Source organism: Myripristis murdjan, chromosome 16, assembly GCF_902150065.1.
Source record: "Myripristis murdjan chromosome 16, fMyrMur1.1, whole genome shotgun sequence".
Taxonomy (NCBI): domain Eukaryota; kingdom Metazoa; phylum Chordata; class Actinopteri; order Holocentriformes; family Holocentridae; genus Myripristis; species Myripristis murdjan.
In genome coordinates this window covers 21830001-21847452 of record NC_043995.1, presented here as the reverse complement: position 1 = coordinate 21847452, position 17452 = coordinate 21830001, and the positions used below count along the sequence as shown (strand labels likewise).

At 41.6% G+C, this 17452-nt stretch overlaps 1 protein-coding gene and 1 long non-coding RNA gene across 5 annotated transcripts in view; both read right to left on the bottom strand.

Moving 5' to 3' along the window:
• Positions 1–471: 471 nt before the first annotated feature.
• The window catches only part of dedd1 (death effector domain-containing 1), a 17023-nt gene continuing 42 nt past the window's right edge, over positions 472–17452 (bottom strand). Inside the window, exons 1-6 of one of the 4 annotated variants that reach the window (XM_030073080.1) lie at positions 17342–17452; positions 15843–16346; positions 15583–15711; positions 14580–14717; positions 2243–2620; positions 472–1905 (exon numbers count right to left, since the gene is read on the bottom strand). The exon at positions 17342–17452 is cut by the window's right edge and continues 42 nt beyond it. In XM_030073080.1, coding sequence (XP_029928940.1) covers positions 1892–1905; positions 2243–2620; positions 14580–14717; positions 15583–15711; positions 15843–16314 — 1131 coding nt within the window. In that variant the 5' untranslated portion in view covers positions 16315–16346; positions 17342–17452 and the 3' untranslated portion in view covers positions 472–1891. Of the gene's footprint in view, positions 1906–2242; positions 2621–14579; positions 14718–15582; positions 15712–15842; positions 16347–16799; positions 16998–17341 lie in introns of those variants that run through there. The other 3 variants (XM_030073079.1, XM_030073083.1, XM_030073081.1) reach the window with 3 other exon arrangements.
• Positions 4799–14573, bottom strand: LOC115374287 (uncharacterized). Its single transcript, XR_003929601.1, has 2 exons — positions 9719–14573; positions 4799–7706 (listed from the first exon to the last, which is right to left on the bottom strand). It is a non-coding gene; the product is annotated as an uncharacterized LOC115374287 (long non-coding RNA).

Genomic DNA, 17452 nt, shown 5'->3' with positions numbered 1-17452 from the left:
GGAGGACAGGCACAGCTGCCAAGGGATAGAGATAAATGTTCAAAATAACAGAGACAGGCACTATACAAATGAAATGTATCGACAGGTAGTGAGGAAAGTCGAGGGAAGTAGAAAACTAAATAACTTACAGTTCAGAGTGTGACAAGAGTTGGTGTTGGCTGTAGTCAAATATTTATGATTTTAACTTCTTACAGACACAATACAGGCGATTCAAGTACTATTTAAAATATTTAAATACATGCTGTGCAGTGCTGCATAACAACTGACATCTTCAATTTTTAAGATGTTCTTAATATCCCATTTCACTTGCTGTATTTGTTGTTGACACAAAATATTGTTATAGGTTCAGTGTGAACATGGAACACTTCCAGTGCTCTGTAGTTTTTTTTTTGTAATTAAATGAGATTAACAGATTCCTTTGTGTGAAAATATTTTTGTTTGTTTTTTCAATTAAAATAACATCTAAACATGTTTATTCCAATAAATCTTTATTGTCACCAGAAATTAGTTCTAATATATTAACATTTCCACAAAAAGACTTGACATGCCAAAAGTAAATGTCTATTTTTTTTAACAAAAAAAAAAAAAAAAAAAAAAAAAAATCCCCCCAAAGTGATTTTTTAAATGTTTTTTTCCCCCAATGAACAGTACAAACATACATTAAGAAATGCTTATACCAAAAACACACAAAATGAAACTTGATGTTATATCCCATGTCCCTCCCTGTGGGTGCCTCTGCCTGACCCGGCAGAGCCCTGCAATTCAGACAGTAGCAAGCAGCCTGTCCGCTTAAGTTGTGCTTGTATGAAGGGACTTAGAGTGAGGGGCCTTATTGATCGTCTTCTATGAGTGAAGTCCAGGCATTAGTTCCAGCAGGGTGAGTAGACAGCTGTCCGTGAGCCACTCTACTGGGCCTACATAGCAGGGCTGAGTGGAGCTGGGATGTGCACTTTTGATTTTGATCTCCCCAACATCACTTCTATTGACCGACGCACTGTCCTGTGCTTTACTTGCTGAGAGAAGCACTTGCTGAGGCCTAGCTGGAAGCCCGGATATACAAGCCGCCATTGCATTATCCCGGTTGCTTTTGACAAGCTTGTGATGATGAATCTTCCATGGTCCACTGAGGCCCAGCCCTAATCACTGCTGTCATCTACTGGCACCTGCCATGTCCACTGACCACGGCAATCACAAGTTGGTTTATCGTGGCACACAGAGCTAGGAGTCCCAGTGTTTTTTTTTTATATGTGGGTGTGTGCGTGTGTGTAGACTGGGCTCTCCAGAACCAAAGTTAGACACAAAGGCTGCTCTGTACTGACCACCATCCTTTTTGTCATCGGCGTTCAATTCTCACAAAATTTTATTTGATCCAAACACAAACCATCATTTAATATTTTCTTGGCCACTCAGTTTATGTTTTTAATCTGTTCTACAAACCATAATAGCCTGTTAACAGTTCCCCTCTCAAGGCGAACATTTCAGCGAAATCAAATCATATCTTGCTTTGCACTGTGCAGTGGTCTAAGTGTGTGTGCAGATTTCTAAGAATCACAGTTTGGCATCTGGCAGTCCACTGTCTGTGCAAAATATAAACTTGGATGGATGATAGGCAGATCGGTTGTGATTTCTGTCTATAAATTAGTGTCTGTGTAAGTTTGTGTAAAGGCAGTCTGAGCTTTGACAGACTGAGCACCTGCATGTGTCAACAATAGATAGTTATGTGTGGTCTGGCCTGTTATCTTCTTTTTATTCAAGTTTGATAAAGTCATGGTGTGCTTTACCGTTGATCCTCTGGAAGAGGTCTGCTTGTTTACGGCTCTTGCTGAGAGAGACCAAGAAGAAAAATGAGCCTGCTCTTCATTTTGAGTCATCCTTTTTTCATCCTGGCATCCTACAGAGCAGGACCTGCACATGAATCACAAAGGACAACTATCAATTTTAACATCTCTTGTTTTCATTTGCATGTATTAATATTAAGTTTAAATCTGAGATTCTAAATTTATGAGACTCTATGCACAGCAAAAAGCAATGGTAAGGCCTGCCATCTAGTGGTTATTGCATGTATCAAATTGCAACTACAAATGGGTAAGATGTGATCAATAGCTAAAAGTTAGCAACTATAAATGTTGGTACAATACTCAGCTAAGATCATCCATATCTCAACCCTTGTAAAATAAACACCAAGGAGTTGCAGGTAATATTGAACAGCCTGTGCAGCCCAGTCACTCTCCTGTCTGCCTACCATTGATGGATGACCGCATTCTCCTAGCTAAGAGCACCCTTCGACCCTCCTCATAGTCATCCTGGTCCACGCTGATCAGCAGACGGACACCCTCTGAGCCCGCCGCCATTCTCAGGGAGTCGGTGATGAAGACGCCCTTCAGAGCCTCCAGCAGGGCCCCACTGAGGTAGTCCCCCCAGAAGGCCTCTAGGTTGTCCAGCTCTGTAAACTTGATGTTGCAGATGATGGAGCCCAGGTCCCTGGCACGCAGCAGCGAGCTGGCTCGGCTGAACAACTCAAACTGCCGCTCCAGGGGCTGCTGCTTGTCCGAGGAGACACCACCGCGAAGTACCGAGTCATGCTCGAGGTACTCAGCCCGGACCCGCAGTCGGATATCTGCTAATGGGAAAGGGGAGAGGGGAAGAGGTGGTGAAGAAAGGGGTGGGGGGAGGAAAGAAGTGAGGGGCAGAGTAATGGTAGAGACAGAGTAGAGGGGAGAAAGAGTGAATTATAAGAAGACAAAGCAAAGATACAGTGAGGGATGGGTAGAGGTGATACAGGAATACAAATAGGAAGACATTGTAGAAAAGGGAAAAGAAACCAGCGAAGAGCAAGAGAAGGAGGGAAGGAGGGAAGGAGGGGACAGATTAGAGCCATGGAAGAAGTGAGAAGAAGTGATGAATGATTGGATTATCAGATTGAACAGGGCCACGTCATGACAGAAGGGGTAGAAGAGGGGTCATGAAGTCAAAACAAAGGGAAGAGAAACAGGGACAAAAACACCAAATCATTAACAAATTCAACTCATATACTTTACACTAGTGCATTAGATCAAGCAGGGATTTTAGGAGGGGTCAAGAGCACTGTTTCCAAGAGGAGATTGTGACACATTGAGCAGACTGACTTGAATAAGACATTACGTCGAAATACTTGAGGATATTTCCTTTGATAAAAGCCTGACAAAACAGCAAATACAATGGTGCAGCAGGGCAGAGCAAAGTTAATTATGCAGCGGTAAGGCAGCAGAGCTATACCAACCAGGCTGTGCTCATTACGCTTAATACTGTTGCTGCAACCCTCTAAGAATCTGGTTTTGTGAAAAGGAAGTTATGCTTTGTAGAGTCAAGAGAGGCATTCGCGAGGAGACCATTAGCGTAATTCCTTCCTTTCCCAGCCCATTTCATAATTTAAAGCTTTAAGGTCAGTTGGACAATAGTGGACCAAACCATTTCTCTCAGTGTTCGCCTCGTATACAGTGACATTTACTTGATACCGTGATGTAATTAAGCAAATAGTATGGTGGGTGTAATCAAGGCAACTTAGCTGTGTCGATGAAAACTCAAAGCCCTGAAGCACTACTGTTCCAACCCAGTTTTAAACCACCAGATTCTTACTGATCAACATGTTTAATTCTGAGAACAGATAGGCCCCTGACGTTCCACAGTAACAGGATTGGCGGTCATGCAACAGCACAGTGAGAAAGGTCAGAGGATACATACTGTACTGAGCAAGAGCCCCGCTGAGCTCGTCCTCTCATGTCATTATTCCAGAGCTTGGAGTGGAAACCCGCTGCTTGATGACTTTTGCTGCAACAAAAATCCATCCCTCCCGCTCCAACCCCTTTGACCAGAGGTATACAGAAATAGGCATGTATGACACCCATTGCACTGTAACAGTTTCATTTTTGCTTCATTATCAAAAGTGGAGAAGGTAGAGAGGCTGGTCAGCTCATGTCAGGAAATGATATGGAGTCTCACAATGTCAGTGTAGCTTTGTATGGAAAAGGAATAATGGAACTACCTACATCTAGCCTAGCAGCTGAGTTTAAATGTGTAAAGGCTAAGGCTGGAGATGATTCTAACAAAATCTAAGGATCAACCAGTCAAGAGTGCAGCTACTATTGTATTAGCAGGATAGAAATCAGTCAGCACTTTGACATAAGAATACTGTTGGGCAGGGCAGGTGCAACAAGGACCGTGAGTGTAGGCCTAGGAATCGGGCCACATCTCTGAAGCAAGGCGCTTTCATTTGGGAGGAGAAAAATGGTTGTATATTGAATGCATCAACAGGAGGAGCAAGGTGTGCCATGGCAGGGGATGAATTAGAGAGAACTATGGGGCAAACCACATTATATCCATCTTAGGTGCAACTTGTGTGAGGTCCTCTCCCCAAAATCATTGCCAATGGGTAGGTGAGGACCCTGCCCGAGATCCTTGGATTCATGCTATACTACATGTCTTCAGGGAAGAAGACATCACCAGGTGTACCAAGTGCATTGGCCCTGGCTCGTGGCCAACTGGCTGATCCAGCATATTGAGCTGACTGCAGCAGCTGTTGGTGGGACATGAATCAGGGCACAAGAAGATAAACAGAAATATGGTTGTTTTGTTACTGTGCTCTAGTAAGTTGTGGTAAACAAACCTTAAAGAACCCTCCACAAGTTAAAGGCCATGGGCTGACAACCTGCACCAGCTGCACACAGTCATCATACATATTCCTTATTTGTGTAACAAAAATGTATGAGCAGATTCACAGTGGCACAAAAATGATGGGTTAATGCCAGTTTGATTTAATATGCCTTTTGTGTTCCTGAAGGTTCTGGCCAACTGTTTTTTTTTTTTTTTTTTAAGACTACCACTCCCTCCTGGGATTGAGAGTTACTCAATCTCATGCATGCACAAAACATGCATGGCGGTCAGGTGTCAACAGTGGTCTGTGTATTGCGTTTATGGACAATTTTAGCAGGCAACACAAAGTGATATTAACATTGTCAGCAAAGTGGGTGATTAAGAATGTCAGAGGCAGTGATGGCAGCTTGTGACTGGTTGTGGATGACTAGGAAGCATGCTAACTGGGGTACAAAGTACTTCAGCTAGAGAGCTTAACAGGGTTAGCCTTGTATTAGCATTGGCTTGGTTGGTCTAAGCTTTAGTTTAGCATGCTTGAACATTAGTGCGTTAGAATGTGTTTGCACATTCATTAGTTAGTAGAATTTATTAACAGGGCCTATACGTGTTAAGCTGAATAAACAGTGAGGTTGTATTTTGTTATTCTTGTACATAGGCACTGTTACAATTTAATTGCAAAATAGCTTGGTAGTAGTCTAATACTGAAAGCCTGCCTAAGCCAGACCTCTATGTAATTGTGCAAATTTAATGAGGGTGGCTGGACAGCTAAGTGGGGCAGATACAACATGCATATGCAGACTGCTGAGTTAGCTGAGTATCTGCTCTCTGCTTGGGTGAGTAAAGGAAGTAGATGTAGTGTATAACTTAATAATGGGGGAGTGAATGTTCTGGATTACAAATTAATATTGATGGCAGTGCATGCTGTAAAGCAGTGCTGTTTGGCCTCTATACAAAAGCACAGTGTATTTTATGGCACAAGGAACAGTAAAATATCAATATCTTGTTTATTAATGAAAGTCTCATCTTAATCTTTTTTTTTTAAGTGCACAGAAGCAATTTTCCAAGCAGTTTAGAAGTCATAATTGCACAATTCTGTATATCTCCAGGTGTTTGAAACCCAGCCCAACCAAAACCTCCCTGCTTCTCACCATCAGACTTTTCAGGGACTACCCAGGTGAAAATTTCAAGAAGGAAAAAAAGTGATCAACTTAGCGACTGCACTCAAAATAAAACAGCTCAAGGACGACAATAATAAGTTGAGTAAGCGTCCAAAGATTCAAAAGAGAAACACTTAATATTGTAGCAGTGTACAGCATATTTCTCAGAACAGCACAGAATATCTCGCAACCTCCTTCAGAGCCAGAGCTATGTGTATAGAGTACATATACCTATGACTCTGATGGGAAGATAATGAACCAAGTCTCAGTTAAGGCACAGAAGGACAATCTCCTCACAAGTAACCATAAAAGGACCAGCAGTCAATTACACATTAATACTCATCAATTGAAATTTAAAATCTTAGTCTGGAGACCTGTGCAGGATTAACTGAAGCCATAATTTTTTTCATGCCTTTTGTGGCTTGTTTCACTTAATGAGTCATGTTTACTCTCTCTCCATTCATATTTGTTTGGGGCTATAGGGAATGGTGTAAGACTCAAGAGGGATAAACTTTGGAAAATGTCAACATTAGAAATGCAAATGTTGAATTAAGGCATCGATTTTGCATCTCTTAACATTTATAAGAGAGTGAAAGCCAAACATTGGCTTTTCCTTTCATGCCTCATAAGGCTGTAATGAGGATACTATACAAATGAAGAGGACTGAATCAAAAGGGGAGACTAACCAAAGTTAGCCAAGGGTTTAAGAACATGTTTAAAGTATAAAAGGCAGGAAATAAAAGGATCCTCAAATTCAATTAAGGAAGGAGAACACTGAATTCACATATTTGTATTAACAAAAAAAAATGTATACAGGACGACTTCATTAGTGTTTTCTTCATGGAGGCAATATTGTTGTACAATAATATGACACACTTTTGCTATATTTGTACAGGAGTTTGACCGAAGTAAAATAAAGACAAAAGATATTGAATTCTTAGTTTGACATGATGCTATTAATCCTCTTCTCCACCAAGATTTCTCACAAATGATATGTTAGTCTATAATTGTATTTCTGCAGTTAAATCCATGGGGGGAAAAAAAAAAAACAGAGATGGCAGAGTTTGATTCTTACAGGGGCACCTCATAATACCACATATCATGACTGCACTTAGAGGATTTAGATATCTCTTCCTTGCAAGCATGGTGTCAAATCAGCAGTGACAGGATGTGTTTGCTAAGCATTTCTCTACTCCGAGGGGAAAACTTTCACAGAATGTCAAATACAGCACCTATCTCATGGGTGAAAGAAAACTCAAAATGGGTCAACTTTTATATTCAAATACAATATTCAGTATGACTATGTGAAATATTAAGTACAAGGACAGTAACAGTTTGACCTTTTGGATCATTACACTGTGTGGGGGCTGTGATAAACACCTGCCCTTCATGCAATTACTGTATTTATGGATGGCCTCCATTTCTGCCTCCCATTTCATAGTGAGCAGGATGGCAGTGGAGATAGTGGCACAGTGGAGAAGGCCATTTAAAAGCACAGGAACACAGTGATAGTCATTTTGTTAGGGTTACAGAGCACTTCACGCTTCATCAGACACAGAGAGATCCACTTAGACAGGACATTAGGAAGCACAGCTTTCATTTTCTCCCTTTAAACACCAAGCCCGTTTGGCTTCCTCCATCTCACCCCACCAAAAAAAGTTTAAGTACCCATTTACGAGGAGTCACTTGGTGCGGAGAGCTTCAACTCTTTATCGATCCGTTTTTCTGCTGAACGACTGACCAAGAGAGTGGAGAGTTAGGGGAATATTGAGAGACAGGCAGACAGAACTCTCTCTGCTCCCCTTAGACAAAAACCACTCTGTACCGTTTTGCGTGGTTTGAGCATTTAGTGTTCGTTCTCTCCCTCTCATTGTGTGTGAGGATAGTGTTTTCCTTACACACAGGTTGGTCTGTTTAGAACTGTGAATATAGAGAAAGGAGAGAAAGAGAGAGAGAGAAAGAGACAAGCACAGGTGGGTTGGATATCCTTCCACGGGTTTGTTTTTTCAAGAACAAGCAGGCAAGGCACAGCACTCACTTTCTATTAGTTGTAATGAGGTTTGAGACAGGGCTACAGCTGGCAACGAAAAGTTAATCAGGTCAGAATTGCTTTTACTGTAGATCCATAACATTACGTGGTAGTGTCTAAGTGGGTTGCTTGAGACTACCCTTTCCTTGACCGATTTCCTTAGCCTAACCTTCACAAACCAATTACGTTGGCCTCAACTATAACATTAATCAACAGCGGCCATTTTAACAAGTCAGGGCCTTCACAAGCATCCCATTTAGACAGCACAAAACCACTACTACTGAGCTTACGTTACAACACCTTATGGGCGTTCATAACAGCAGCTGTCACTTTCAGAATGTAATTGAGACACCTCACTGAAAATGATCTCAGAGATGAATCATGACAGGTAAGGGAGTATTCGAGGTCTGTCTGAATGCTGGGGGCCAGCATTGGACTGAACTGCCCTATCTATCTCTGCTCCCTCTTGACACACACACTCCCAGGGCTCACACGGGGCACAGAGATAAGATACAGCAGGAGCTTCCCTCAGCAGAGCACTGTTGGGTTATTTTCCTCAGAACTGCTTGAGTAAAGGTTACAGAGGCTTTTTCACCAGCTTTCTGTTGGCAACCATTTTAGGTTCTTTGAAATAGAGTCCAGGGTCAGACCTAAGAAAGGGACTTGCACCCAATCTCAGCTTGCATTTTGAGAGCTTTAGGCTGGTTTATGTAACATTTTAGTTAGCCATTTTGACTGGAGTTGTTTAAATCTCAGGACAGGTGTTGGTGACAATAGTCAATTTTTTTTTAATGGCCTGAATCAATCTGCCACAAATGGGAACAGTTAATTCCACCAAGAAAATTCCAATTAAGAGAAATATGCCTACAAAAAAAGCTTACCATTATCTACAAAGTAGATGTCAGGGAATGTAAAATAAACAAGGACACTTAACCCAAAAACTAAATATTGTCTTGAATGAACTACTGCATATATTTGTCTTGACTGTCTGAAAAAAAGGTTGGCGTGTGAGTTATCATGTGCCTCATGGAAAACAAAGGTTCCAAAAACTGTAGCAATTAAAAAAAAAAAAAAAAAATATGGAGCCGATTGGTGATTTTGACAGACAGCAGCAAGAAGGATATGAAAAAGTCTGTCTGAAATTGTGAAACTGTGGAGTAATCCAAATCCTGACTCTTCATCCATATGTTCAGGATGTCCCAAACCAATGTACTCTCACTGAGAAAATGCTAAATAAACAAATTCTGGAAAATGTCTCATGCACAAGCAGTGACGAATGAAGCTCAAGTGTAGGCAAAGAGTGAGTAGGACTTCTTGCTTACGCTGCATGTAAAGTTTGAGAATTTGACAATGATTTGAACTTCATATCCTTTTTGCTGCTGTTTGTCAAAGTCACCCCGATCCTGATAGAAATGGCAACAGTTTTTTGAACCTCTGTTTTCCTGGAGGCATGCAGTTCAGGGTGAGCGAATGACATAAAAATGGAAATTGCACAAAAAATAGTTTTGGGTGAAGTGTTCCTCCAAGATTTATACACAATAAAACATTTTTTTTTTCTCTGGTAAAATTTATCGAGGATTTTGTTTTTGGTATGTTAGCTTTGAACTTGGATAAGATTCAATATTTAAGCATACTGCTGAGGACTCTGTCAGTTCTGTGAAACACTGACACCAACATCCCTCACCGGAAAGAGAGACATTTAGGAATCATTGACTGTAACACATCATTTTCTCATCCACAGTGCACAACACTTAAGAACATTACAGGACAGTTTTTGAGAGCAATCTTTTTATCTCTGAGGGGGATAGGGAGGAGGGCAGCTATACTATGATACACAGGCATCGAATACAGAGCATAGTGACGGCACCGCCCCCTGTTGTAAGAAGGGGGAGGGCCTCTTTACCTTAGGCATCGGACCAGACTTGTGAGAGTGCGAACGACTGAGCTGATCACACACACTGCAGTATGTATGGACACAGTGGCGTGACACTTTTTTTGTTTTGTTCCCCAGCCTCCCTCTCTCTCCATGTTCCTTTGTTTCCTAGGTTACTCGATCTGAGTCACAATCCTGAGTCAACCTGGTGGGATCAAATGCGAGGTCAAGACAGCAACAAGTTTACAGTAACAGGCACATTACTCTTAACCTGCACAGCTAAGAAGGGCTGTCTTCATTGTTAGATGACTGTCTATTTAAATTCAGAAATCATTGAGCCTTAGTAGAGATAGAGATGTTTTGACCAACACGCAATGAAAAGCATAGAATAGTTGAGAAGGTCTGCATGAATGACAAGCACATTTCATTTCAGTGTTTCAATTTCACGTATTGTGAATGTTAGCTCAATCTTATTGCGGTGACGAACTAGCATTGAGGCAGTAACAGAAGCGGAGCACATTGCCAATGGATTATGTGGAGCCAGATTAACTTTAAAATAAGTTGTTTAAAACTGATTTTCAGCAGAGCATGTGGGGCTTGCCAGTTGGCGCTTATGGCCAACTTAGTTTCAAACTTGGGAATAAGGCAGAACAAGGACTGAGACTAGCTTTGACAGGGCAAGTGTATCAAAGCGTGGCCAAAAGGACGGAAGACAACCTACCAGATTGGGTTCCTAACAACAGCAGCTGAAAATAATCTGTTTGGTTAAAGAAAAAGGTGAAATAAGGGGGAAAGAAGGAAATGAAGGGGCCAGATAAAGAAACAGATGCAGGGACACAATCTCCCTGATGTTGCATGTGTTTTATTAAGACAGGGAGATAAAAACTCAACATGTTAAGAATGTGAGAGTGAAAATGAGATGACAAACAGCCTGAGGAGTATGGATAAGAATAAATTTTAACAATTCACATTATTTCTGTGCTCCAGAACTGTTCAGTCAATATTTGTGAACTTGCATAACTCTGTCCTAAAGGGGGAACCCTTAAATTTGTGATGTCACCGTAAATAAGAAATATTTTATTCATATAGCATTTATAGCAAAACCCAGGTTATAAAGTGCTTCACAAAAGGATAAAAGTTACGAGAAGAAAAAACAACCTGAAATATGGAGACTTTTTCTTCTGTCTTTTCTACCTCTGATACCTCCTGCGACCCGTGTTTGATCCAAACGTCACATTGCTGGCTGAGTTAAACTTTGGCTTCAGCTCATCTGTCCACTAGGGTGTTCTTTCATCATTTTGTCTCTCTAATTGTACTGCCCGCTTAAGTTTAGTCTATTTCCACCGAATGTGACAGTTCACGGTGAGGAGACTGAAAACACGGCATGTGCCCTCTCGAGATTTGAACTCCAGATGTCACTTTCTAAAAAGGTAAATATTTCAGCTCACTGAGCCAGCTGGATAACCATGACTCAATGCAACAAAAATGAGGATCTGACAGCAACTCAGTCAGACCCAGGTCCCTGTTTCAACTCAGAGTCGCCTATATATCCTCGTCCCTGTCCTGTCCTGACTTGTGGGCTGACCAAGGTAAGATGTAGGCCTAGTTCTCGTGTTGGTAGGCGATTTGCGGGTCATCTGCTCTCTCTAAATAGGGCAACTGATATTACTGCTGGCATTACTGGAACAATGATTGCTATCACAGGAACATTTCAGAGTCTTGTATGTGCTGTGATGTATTGTTTACAGGTCTCACGAGTCTCATAATAAAATCCCCAAATTCTAATTTTGTCCTGGAAGCTTCCTGTGAAAGACGTATGTCCGTTCCAAACATGTTTTTTTTTTCCATTCGCAGGACGACGGGACACCCTTTAGTCTCAAGCCCTGTCACCACCCCTGTCAAATCCTCCTAAGGGTTTTCATCTTTTTAAATAATTAATCAGAACGCATAAACAATACAAGATCATTTTGGCCAGGACAATCGTTCTATCACATCAGCTGTTGGCACAGTTCTAGTGACATCTCAAATGCGAGGGTCAGCTTTAGGAAAGAGTGGTGCATGTTCACAAGTACTGACTTAACCGTAGAACTTGAGTTGATAGAACAGTCAATCCTATTCAAATCTACACTCTTGAATAGTCATTTGGCAAATGCTGTTATGATGGCTGCCACATAATACTCCCAAGGTAAAATCAGTGTTGATTTGATGCATGAGAATCAGAAAGCTGATGTGGCATTGCTGGGATGAACATTCCAGTGGATTTTGTGATGAAGTTTCTAAATTTCTGATTGTCACATTGTGTCACACATGAAACGATGATTATTTATGAATTCTATGTAAGCCATGTTCAGTGTATCAAAGGAAATCAAAGGAAATTATGGTGATATACTAGAAAGGGTCGCCTGAATTGTCCTGGAGCACAGGAGTACCATTTGTGAATTCTAAAAATGGGTAGCATTCCCCTTTAAGTCCCCAGTCATGCAGCTTCAAGCACATAATGGGTCTCATGGGCACAAAATCAAAATGAGTAATGATTAAGACTATTAGAGTGAGTGCTCAGTTTTTCATGCATGACTTTGACGCTGGGAGGACAGGAAACCCATAAGCAAAACTTATTGTTGCTCAGAGGTTCATTTCTTTTTCAGGACAGTGGCACATCTGGTGACAGAGTCTTCCTTTTGAATTCTGCGCAGTTCAACAGGCTTTTCAAGAGGCCCTTTTAGCTGTGAAAGCATGCTGACATTTTGCAGCCCAAATCCCACTATTGTGGTCGTCTGTCAGTGCGGCAAAGGGCTCGCTAGTGTATTTCTGGTGTGCTATTTATTATGAAGCCCCGATGATTTACAGGAACATGAGAATAAACCCACAGGCCTAGGAAGACAGATGTCAAAAGGTGTGCAAAGCTGCAAGCTCAAAGCAAAAAACTGATAATATACCATATGTGGAACCGCACCTTAATTTTTCTTGAAACTGTGGGTGAACAGTACTGGCACATTTTTGACTTTTTGTTAAGTGAAATATTCTGTTTAGGGGGTGTCTCGAAGCATCATTCGCTCAGAAGTTGGCAAAATGCATGCTATAATTTGAGATTTGTTTTATTTCAGTCAGGACAACTCACACATTGATATCAATTAAGTTTGTAAATGGTTGTGACATAGCAGTAGGCTAAATGTGGTTTTGGCAGAACACATCTTTTTTACAGCTTGCTGCTGCTAGACTTGACTCAGAAAGTACGCACCTCCCATAACAGCAGATTATGTTGGCAGGCGGAGTTGGGAAGTGGCTGGCTGAACAAGAGCGGCAGGATTCTTGTGATAGGAGAGACCAGCAGCACAAGTCGCAGTTTGCACAACCAGCTTAACAGTGAGCGAGGATGTGTCATTTAAAAGGCTTCGCATTAAAATGTGTGTCTGTAGACCGGTTTGCTTGTAAAGGTGTGCCACTGAGTTAGGCCAATCCGAGTTTCCTGACTGAATGTGGATTGCTCATTATTATTCATTAAGAATTTATTTTCAAAAACCTATGCTGCCAGTAACAAAGTGGGCAAAGCTTACAAATGACACATAGTCTGAGAGCAACACATCCTCTTTCAAGAGGATAACACAATGACTTTGGGCCTGTTAAAGGTTACCTGCCATGCCTGCATTTGTGTGTGTGTGTGTGTGTTTTTTTAAGGTGCTGGACTTGTATGGAATTATCACTGACATGGCAAAGATCAAATTCTTTTGCAATGTTAGGAGGTAGAAGAATGATGAATCTATTAAGATCAGCGACGCCACACCATGATTTTAGTGACATTTCACTTCGTTATAACATTCTTAGTTTTCAGCAGCCTTATCTCCATGTAAAAGCACTTCTAAAAATGCAGTCAGCATCGCCGTTTCTCCCAGCTGTCAAGGTCCTAATCCACTTCCATTCGTTTTTAATCGCCCTGCATAAAATAACTGCTCGTAAGTATCAACAAACTACAGCAGCTAGGGAATCTATGGAGTGATTTCTCTGTCTCTTCTTTATAGGAATTCACGAGTTTGTCTGCAATCACTTTTAAGTTACCAACAACTATCAGTGGTTGAACAATTTTTTCAGGCACTGTGTCAGACTGCATTATGACATATTTCAACACAAATGTTGCTCTGCACTGCCAACAACATTATCCTCAGATATAAAAATAAACATCCTTTATTCAGAATTGCCTATTCCATTGAAATTACTGCAACCATAGTTAGTTTATAGTTTAGTTTATAGTTCTTATAGTTATTATTGTAGGAGAGGCACTAAAAACAAATGGCAGTGAATTAGGACACTGGTCTCTGGCAGGAACAGCGATGCTGAAAGCAGACAACTGAAGGAAAAAATGTAAGTGTGCAATTTTTGTGCATTTACATGGGGGCGTGGTTGCTGAAAAGTATGCATGTTATATCAGAGTGTAATTTCCCTTTAAAGCTAGTTGGCTCAGAACAAAACAGAATGGCTAAAACTGATGAAGAACACTGAAGACAGGGCAATTAACTGGGGGAGATATTGTAAAGATGGACTCTGTTTTAAAATCTGATGCGCCGACTTATAGTGAAAGCAGGCGGAGGTTGATGCAAAATTCTTGTTTGTTAGTCAGTGGAGGTCTGGTGGAAATGACCAGATGAGCTAAGCTGGGGTTGAGGGTGGAAGAACTATGTCACAGTGAAAGAGACAAAACAACAGGGAACACGGTGATGCTAGAGAAGGTGTTAAAAGATTAAAAAGGAAGTTACAGATTATAGAGCTGACAGTTAAAAAAAAAAAAAAAGAAAAGAAAAGGAAATGACTCACAAGAAGGAAGAGTGAGATGGAAATAACAAGGTGAGGATGGAAAGCTAAGAAGGAGTTTGGGTGCAAATTTTGAGGCTGCTCTTACCGCAACAGACTTTTTCTGGTGGTGGAGGAGGAGGCAGCTGGTCCTGCCTGCACGGTTTCTTGGGCCTGCGGCTCCAGCCATGGCCCCTCTTCTTCCTCCTCCTCCTGGGGACTTGCCCAGGCATGGGAGGGTAAACATCTGGCAGGACAAGCATGGAATTAAGTCAGTCATGAACACAAACGTGATCTTTTTAAAAATATTTTACAGGGTTACTCTGACATTTTTGAGCATAAACCGTCATTATGCTCTGATAGGTATTTACGCTTGCCCTTATTTTCTCTGTTCCTCACCACATCCAAAACTAGAATACAGCCAGTAAAATTTATCGGTGCCTGATTCTTTGTACAACCATACATGCCAACGTTTGAAAATAAGCATAAAATAAGCATAACTGCTGCTGTTGCTCTGATCAATGGGTATTTTCCCCTCAGAGAAGTGTCATCTTCAAGGCCACCTTCTGCTTTTCCAGCACATTTTTTTGTTTCAATCATTTTTTAAGTCATAGTTATGGTTCTTAACCATATAGTGGCATTTGCTACTCCATACAAGTGTCATAGATCCTCCAAGTGTAATTCTCTGTTGCATGAATGAACAAAGTTAGTGAGCAAGAGGCTGGAGCAGAGCATTGATAATGAATCACAAACAACCTATATATTATTATGCATGGTTCAAAACATTTTTTCAGCTTTGGGTCAGCGCTCAACATTGTGTTGCATGCTGGACTAGATCCGTTCCATTTTTGAGAGGACCAGTTCTAGTGAAGCGCTCATTCAAGATAAGGAAGGTGTCGATGAGTCAAACCTGGAAGCTCTATCACACTCGTATGGCGTAGTAAACACCAATAGTTAGAACCTGAACTATCACTTTAAACACAAATGAATGCTTTAGATTAAATTTGATTTACATTAAGTTTGGTTTACATTGAATAAAGCAAACTAAAGGACGACTCAACTCCAAAAACTCTGAATTCGCCCAGAGAAATTGTAAACTATAGTGCACTTACCACTTCTCCAGTCCTGCATGAAGTTTCGCATTGGTATTTCTGTCTGTCTGCAGTTGTGTCTCTGTCCAGAGTGGCACATCAGCTCTCCATTCTCTATCCCGCACTTCCGTCCAATTCTCTCTGGGGATACTGAGAGGTAAACAGCAAAAAAAAAAAAAAAAGGTTTTAAAACTAAACCACTTTGCTACAACAACAAAGAAGAGCACTGACAACATCCAAGCAACATACCACCACAGCAACCGGTACATCACTCAGCATACCTGTCCTCCTTCTCTTGCGAGACACAAAAGGGAGAAGATCATGACGAGTGAGGACTCTCAGAAGTTGCAGTAGTGGTTCCAAGTTGCCCTCACTGATGTACCCTCGCCTCTCCAACTCCAGCAGCAACTCTAGACCACTACTCGGCTTGTATAACGTGAATGAGGAACACGGGGAACCCTGAGGCTGTAACCTCTTCCAAGCCTTTAGCAGTTCAGGGCTGGGGGACACACCTGGGCAGTCTGGATCCCCCAAACGAGGCTCGACTGTCCAGCCTGCTGGGTCGAGGGGGTGCGATACAGAGAAGCTTTCATTCAGAAGGAAAGAGAGCACGTCAATATCCGTCTCGGTCAGCTGAGCACTGACGATTTCAAAAACTTCATGCAGGGACAGCATCCCATAGTAGTTGAGGCATTCTGTTTCATCCCAGTAAAGTGTGTCCCTGAGAGAGTATCCTGGGTAATGGGCCATCATCAGGAATTAGCCCTTCTTCTCCACCTTCCAACCTGTGTCGAAATAATTCAGGAACAAAATATTAAACATGCACTGATCTCACCATAAGATTTATTGTCACAAGACAACGAAGCACTAATATCAAACGCAAAAAAGCATTACAATGCAAAATGATGTATTTGTGCTTTGATTGTTAGGCCTACATCCTGATGTAGTATATACATTTGGCACTGGTGTTATCAAGCTGTATACGTTGAATTTATCTAGAAAAATCTCCCTGAAAAGGTGGCTTATCTCTGTTCCTCCAATATAAAAGGTGGAGAGTGGTGTCAAAGGGTTTGCTGCCCACTGCTTTAGCCTTACAAACCAGTGGGTAAGTCGACTGAGAAAAGGGAAAATGTGACAGAAAGCACTGGTAAGCAGAGAAGCAGCATTTACACTTTGTCCCGCTTGCTAAACGACACTGCTTGTTTTCCAGGCCAGACAAAACAAATTCAGCAACATACCTAGAGTTTCACGGCCACGGTGGGTGCTACCTTGAAACCCGCAAATGCCAAAGAAAGAGAAAAAAAAATGGGGAATGTGTCGTGTTTTTTTCCGGTTCGGTTAATATCTACAAAAGCTGCCCGAGGCCAAAGGGACAAGTGTCTCTTCAAACGCCCAGCAACCGGAGTTACCTTTGACACTTACGTAACCAGTCACGTTTCACTGAGGGGAAAAAAAAAAAAACAAAAACAAGGAAACAAGCATTCAATAACTTCAGTTGTTTGGCAGCGGTTCACATAACAACGCCCTAACTAGATATTAGTGATAGCTTTTGAAGAATGATATGAAGTATATAACTGATATAAAACAGAGCTGAATTAGCATTTACATTTGCGCTAATAACGTCTTAGCTGACGTTAACATCGCACGGCTGTAACGTTAGCCTGAGCAGGGCCTGGCTTCATTAGCTCGCAAAAACAAAACAGGCCCTGGGTGGTCAAAAACGGGTGCCTCGACTTTTATCCCTGTTATGTGGCTTTACGTGTAATGTAGCCAGACTCACCTTCTTGTTGTTGGGCTGATCTGTCAACAACAAGTCGCACCGAGCAGCGCAACAAAGACCAATCGCAAGCGTCGATGCGGGAGGATGACGCTGTTTCCTCGGCTCAGCTCC